General features: G+C 35.5%; 1 protein-coding gene across 2 annotated transcripts in view; it reads left to right on the forward strand.

The window, feature by feature from the left end:
• Positions 1–5,040, forward strand: part of SAMD8 (sterile alpha motif domain containing 8) — a 68,069-nt gene extending 63,029 nt beyond the window's left edge. For both annotated transcript variants that reach the window (XM_056799561.1, XM_003339960.4), the window contains exon 6: positions 55–5,040. In XM_056799561.1, coding sequence (XP_056655539.1) covers positions 55–359 — 305 coding nt within the window. In that variant the 3' untranslated portion in view covers positions 360–5,040. The remainder of the gene's footprint in view (positions 1–54) is intronic.
• Positions 5,041–7,100: the final 2,060 nt, after the last annotated feature.

Consider the following 7,100-nt stretch of genomic DNA (forward strand, 5'->3'; position numbering starts at 1 on the left):
AAATATGTGTTGAAGATTTGCTTGTGGTCTTAAACTGAAATTCTTTCTTTCTAGATACACCAAGAAGCTGGAACTTCTTGCACACTCTGTCGTGGGTCCTCAACCTCTTTGGAATCTTCTTCATTCTGGCTGCACATGAACATTACTCTATTGATGTGTTTATTGCCTTTTATATCACCACAAGACTCTTTTTGTATTACCATACTTTGGCCAATACTAGAGCATATCAGCAGAGTAGGAGAGCAAGGATCTGGTTTCCTATGTTTTCTTTTTTTGAATGCAATGTTAATGGCACAGTACCTAATGAGTATTGTTGGCCTTTTGCAAAACCTGCAGTAATGAAAAGATTAATTGGTTGAAGAATGTGTCTTTGTAAAGGGTTTATGATCAAATATACAGAAATGGTTGGAAAACTAGTAACTTATTTTTTTCCCTCTTGTGTTTCTGAATTACTTGGCTTGTTAGTTGACAAAGTGGAGCTTTCTTGTGCTTAGCAAGGTTAGGATTGTAAAAAGGCAAGCCAAGTAGTCTTGAGTAGTCAAGAGTGCTCAAGTAGGCATTTGAACAGAAAGTATAAATTGTCTTTTTCCTTTTGGGGGAGGGGCAGGAAGGAAGAGTTCAGATTTTGTGTTAGTATTTTGAAGTAGGTATATTTCTTGTTGAAAAAGATTTCTGCTGATTACTGGCATGACTATATTCAAGAAATAATATTTTGTTGAAGCTGCTACTGGTTATCTTCAAAGAAAAAAATCTATGAGCAATACTTGTCATTTAAGCAGATCTTTCTCTCTCTCTTCCTCCTTCTCTCCCCACCTCCTTCCTTTACCCATCCTTTTCCCTTCCCCCATATATATATATAAATAGACACACACACACACACACACACACAGAGTTTAGAAAGTGTAATTCTGAAGAATGCATAAGGGTTCTTTTTTGGCTAATAGCTACCTTCTGAGTCCACCATCTCTGAGAAGATAACTGTGTTACACCAAGATGCCTGAGATTAGGAGAAAAGAACTCAAGGGGCATTATATGAGGTGGACAGAGTACTGATGATAAAGCCATCAACAAATTAAAGTCACTGATCACACTGCATTTGTAACCAGAGGAGCAAATAATATAAAATATTTCCTTTCCATTTTGGGGGCTCAGTTTGGCCTTCAGTTGGTAGGAAGATGTAACAAGGGAATCACTTTAAAAGACTGATATATAAGACTTATAAATGTTGGAAATTTCACCATTGGGATATTTCATACTAAGAGATGGCCACATTCTTAGAAAAATAACTGGTTTAGTTTTAGTGATGTCACCTTGAAACTTGTACTTTTTAAAGACAAATTATTTAACTAGAGAAATGGGAGTGTTTTCTAGATATTGAACAAGATTTTTATGCCCTGTAAATAAGGAAAATAAGCATGTTGATCATTTTAACTTCTGGGGAAAAAGCTCAATAGTAAATTTCAGAATTTTTTCCCTTCTATTTTTGATTTTTGAAGTTTCTGGTTATAGTTCATTGAAAAATGAGCAAATATATTTAGAAACTCAAAGAGGGTTTTTTTTTTTAAACACAAACTTGTAAATACATTCTTTTTTATAAAGTCTTATTTCAGCAGCCAGCACATTAGATTAGCTGCTTGTTTACAACACTAAAAGTTAAGTATTCTGAAAATTTTACTTATAAGAAACCATTGATCACTTTTTGGGAATGATTTTATTTTGTGGTTGTGACTAGAAAATAGTTATAGAACTGGAGTTTTGAAATCTTTGGTGAGCATATGTAGCGTGTCCTGCTCTTAGCCATCCTCTGAAAATCCTGGGAGTGCCCTTAGCCACTTGAAAACTTCATTGTGTAGTCTTACATTTCTTTTTATACATAGGAAGTTGGAGAAGGTGCTTGCTTTTGAGGCATTTACTTTGAGGACCTGAGTGAGACCAACTGAATAACAATCTGCTGCTCCTTTGCCTTTTTCTTTTGGCACTTTAATTAATCTCCCACCCATTAGCTACAGAGGACCCAGGATGGATTACAACGGAAAGTATTATTATCCTAGTTCATTAAGCATACTAGGTGACCTGATTTGTATCTGCTTTTAACTTGACCATTTAAGTTCACTCCTGAATATTCATCTCTAGAAGACAACACCAAGTGTAGAATATGGCTAATTTAAATTTTATTATGCTCTCCAGTCCCTGATGCTTCTAATTCTTATAACATCTTTAATTGTCAATTGTTATATTCATTGGGGAGGGAAAGAGGGCAAAAATGCTGACATTTCAAGGAAACTGCAGTGTCTTGAAGGGTGATTGTTTCTATGTCAGTCAGAATAGTTCATAAGAAACTGATCTGCCTCTCCCTCTTGAGGTCAAGGGATGGCCGGCCAGTGTTATGATTTATTTTCAGACTGGCAAAACAGAATTGAACATCCCCTTTCAGGACTCAGATACAGTGTAGCTTAGCTGGGGAAGGTCAGAGAATTGCTTTTGGAGAAATTTTTCAAAATATATTGTAACATTATTCAACATATATTATTGAACATAATTCATATATATTAAAGAAATTCCTACTTAGTGATTACTTTTTCCCTCTTTAGTCTCCTTCATATAATTTTTAAGACTCAAAAAGAAAAATTCAGTTATCTTTTCAGAGCTATTAATATTGAGGGCACCTAACCCATAGGCTGCTTGAAGCCTTCATTAGTTGTCAGGACTTTAAAATAAATTTTCAACCTGGCATTTACTCGTATCTGTTGTTGAATCAAAAAGTAGAGGTTTGTAATTTATTATTGTAGCTATTATAAGACAGTGTTTACATAAACTAAAGTGATCATCTCGAAGGCTCTTTCCTGGAAGACTTTGAGACAAAATTCTTTTCAGTTTTTTAAATGTGAAATTTATATAATTTTTTTGTCCAGAAATTTCCTGATTTTACCTTTGAATCTTTTTTTCCTTCTAAAAACCAAGCCATAGTGATGATAACATTTATGTTTACATTTTGGGCTTCATATGTTTGGGTAGGGAAGCTACATGCACTAGGTCTGCATCATTGTTTTATGACATTATGGTTCTACCACTGTGAATTGTTGAGGCATTCACATCACCAAGAATTCAGGGTTTGTTTCCTCATTTCTAACGTGCTGTGGAGTCATGTATAGAAGGAAAGACAAGGGTTTATTTGGCAAACAAAAGGAGGTGGTTTCCCTTTCTGTTGTTGGTGTGTAGTTGTTGGGGTCCTAGAGCCCGAGGGTTCCACTTTATAGATCAGAGAGCATTTGAATTTTAGTTACTACTGAAGTGTACAGTGGGACAGTAGCAGGACTTGGAAAAGGGACGTCAACAAATAATGGGCCATACTGTATTACTGAATTCCTGATGCCTCTTTTCTTCTCTTGCTCTAGTCTCACATGACTAACTTGATAAAGCAAAACTACACCAACTTTGTCAAGATTGCAAAAGGTTGGAGTATTCATCTTTTACATCTCATCATGGTCATTTGGGTTTTTTGAAGGAAGAAATCAGTAAACTTAGATTTGGAGATAGAGACTTGAATAAATGCAAGTTGTTCAAAGACATAATTCACTGATTAGAAAGTTGGTGTTTCAGTTACAGAATTTTAAGAATGACATTATGAGTATTCCTTTCCTTTTGCCTGTATATTTCATGGAGTCTTAGAAAGCCAACAAATACAAAAAGAGAATAAGAGATGGCATGTAGATAGTATAATGGATTCCGTTTTCAGGGTATCTGCTTAGTTAGTTTAATATTACTAAAATACCCATAACACTAATATGCTGTTTGTATTCAACAAAAAAAATCACTAATTTCACATGAACTTTTAAAAAATTATAATTACAAAATGCCAGAGTACTCTAACAAAATTGTTGTTTTAAACTTGCTAATTTAGTAAACTTAATTTTTATGGTCTTTTTTTTAGTAGATTTCAAATATCACTAATTATATTAGTCATAGCTAAGTCTAATAGGAATATTCAGTTATTTAAGATGAATAAAAATGTACTGTTAGAATGCTTTTAAAACAGTATCATTTTCATTTGGATGCTTTCAAAGCCAACTGAAGTATGCTAATTAGTATCCAACTTTGCTTAGCAGGTTAAGGATTTGGTTTCTACAAACTTTAGGTTGAATAAATTGTGTCTGCTTGAGGGTGAATATGCCTGTAACATCTAAGGCCAAACTTACAAGTAATTAACAAAACTAGATTTTCTCCCCAAATGTGTTTGAGAAAAAATTTGAAAAAATTATAATTAGTATTAGAGGAAGAATTTTTCATAGCCCTCCCCCCTTTCCTCCCCAACCTATTACCAATTTATAATGGCTAAAATTTGATTTTCTTTTTTAAACAGTATATAAAGTCCAATGATAGCCTTGACTAAATTTGTAAACCATAATTTTAGCCACCAGTAGCCACTTTTTAATTATACTTTCCTCCCCAAACTAACTGAAGGACTTTGCAACTCCCTAATCAAAGCACTCCACAGTTCAGCATAATTCAACTTGAATCCCTCAGGGTGGGAGGGATATTGTGAAAAAGCATGTTCAATGCCAAAGTCAAGGTAGTTTTTTTCTATGCCTATATGAAATGTCTAAACTGCTGAGTTATCTGAAGAGTGAAATACAGTTAGCTATGTGATCAGTTAATCCATTTAGTAATATCACCCTATTGTTTGAAGTTCATTTTTAATTTGAATAGTCTTTTGGCACCATGGAATACTTTGGTTAAGTAACAAATAAGACATGGAAACTGGTACTTAATGCTTTGGGGGAACCAATGCCAACTCACACTGAAATAAGCATGTTTTCCTTTTGAGAGTCATACCCAAATGTCTCCCTACTCCACAAAGAAACTAGTGTTACTTGAAGGTGTGTGAGTCCATGAGGCAGCCGTACCTTGAAGCACAGTATTGTAAATAAGTAAATATTGTCTTGACTCAAAATTTAAATCCAGATTTCATTAATATATTATTTTATATCTTTGTTGTATCAAAACATATAAAAGAACTAAAAATAAAACATTTGAAAGCAACTTTGAAGTCTTATTTTAAAGGATTTTTCATTCTTATTAAAGCAGTTGTTTGAAAAAATTAGTCACTGTGCTAACAGAGTATAGCAAAACCTTTCAAGTACTTAGTGCTAGATACCTTTATCTTAATAGGAAACAAGCAACTTTCTATATCTTCCCTTTCTATTTTATAGATACATGGGGATACTGAAGCAGTTTTGATCAGGAGGAGGGATGGACTCTTGTCTTAAATTCCATTTAATTTTTAAATATTTTTAATTTTCAGTTCCCAATTCCCTTCCCCTTCTATTAAGAAAGCAAGAAATACTATATCCATTATGTATATAAAAAGTCGTGCAAAGTATATTTCTACTTTAGTCATGTTGCAAAAATAAATAAATGAATGGGGGAAAAACCTTAAATACGCACCCAAAATTCATTAATACTCTCTTTGGAGGTGGATAGCAATTTTCCTCATGAATCCTTTGGAATTGTCGTAGATCATTGTATTGCTCAGAGTAGCTAAATCTTTCACAATTGTTTATTATTGTTATATTGCTGTTACTGGATACAATGTTCTCTTTGTTCTTCATTTCACTTTGCATCATTTTGTTTTCCAGACTTTTCTGAAACTATATTGCTTGGCATTTCTTATAGCATAGTGGTATTCCATCATAACACAATTTATTTAGCCATTCCCTAGCTGATGACCCCAATTTCCAATTCTTTGCCATGTGTCAAGGAAGCTTATCCCCTCCCCCTCCTGAGTAACAAAAAGAGCTCCTGTATTTTTATGCATATGGATCATTTCTGTTTTCTTTGATCTTTTCAGCATACAGACCTAGTAACAAATAGTATTGCTGAGTATGTGCTGTTTTATATACTTTAAATATATTTAAATATATTTGGATATAGTTCCAAATTGTTCTCCAGGATGGTTGAACTGATTCACAGCTCTAACACCAGCATATTGGTGTCCTTAAAAAGTCTCTTTTAAAAATTAGGAATTTGCCTAAGACAACTTGGAAGAATGTTAGGAAAGATCTGGCATCCTAGGGTGGAGGTCTGGCCTGATTGAAGTGCAGATAATGGCCTACCTAGTTACCAAACATGATACTCTGGGGCCAACTGTGTTGGCAGCAGCCTCAGCTTTGGAAGCTTCTAGCCCATTAATGGTGTTGGAGTTATATTAGAAGACAGATCAGAAAAGATTTGGGGGCCTTTGTGATAGTGAAATTACTTTTAAAGATTGATATAATATTAATTTAAGGTCCCCAAGGAATTTACTTATGAAATTCCTAAATGAACACTCAAGTCAATATGGAGTTTTATTGTGGTTTAATTACAGTGGGAGTAAGAAAGAAGGAGAGGGAGAGAAGGAAAGAAGGGGAAAAGGAAAAAGGTTAACTCAACCTTCTGGCAGAGCCAGAGGGAGTTCAGGCATGGAAGGCCAAGGTAGAGAAGGGAATCAGTCCTTGACTCACGTGACTGATCTGAAGGAAAGCTGTCTGCGGGCCTTCTCCGTGCTCCTAGAACAAACTGGCGCCTAGTCCTGTCCCCAGGAAGTGAGTGAACTCCAGAGGCTGTTCTCTACCTCACTTCCTGTGCCTCACCAGTGCTTAATGGTGGTTCAAGATTGGTTTAGGACAGCCCAGGTGGGCAGTCAGTTATTTCTGATTTGCCAGCTTGGGTGTGCACAATTTTGGGTGCTAGACCAAGCAAGATGGAGATTTAAAAAGTCACAATCCCCCCTGATGATGATTGGGGGACTTCTAGGCAGAAACAGGAAGAGAGCCAGCTGTAGGCGAAGACTCTTTAAATAATAAATTTGCTCTCGGCCCTGGTGAGAATTTCAGTGAGATTACAAAGCATCCTGGAAAGTGTCCAAGGACTTCTGGGGATTGGAGTCCCGGGTTCAAATCTCCATTTTTACACTTTCTGCTGACTCTGTGTGTGGTATCCTGATATTGACCAGATGCAGCCCCAGGCTGTGGCTACAGGAGATGAGTGAGAAAATACTGGTGAGTATGGGTGCAAAAGGCAGAGGCCCAGCTTCTTTGGGTAGTCCCAGAGGAGTGAAATCC

The sequence above is a fragment of the Monodelphis domestica genome, chromosome 1, assembly GCF_027887165.1.
Source record: "Monodelphis domestica isolate mMonDom1 chromosome 1, mMonDom1.pri, whole genome shotgun sequence".
Taxonomy (NCBI): Eukaryota; Metazoa; Chordata; class Mammalia; order Didelphimorphia; family Didelphidae; genus Monodelphis; species Monodelphis domestica.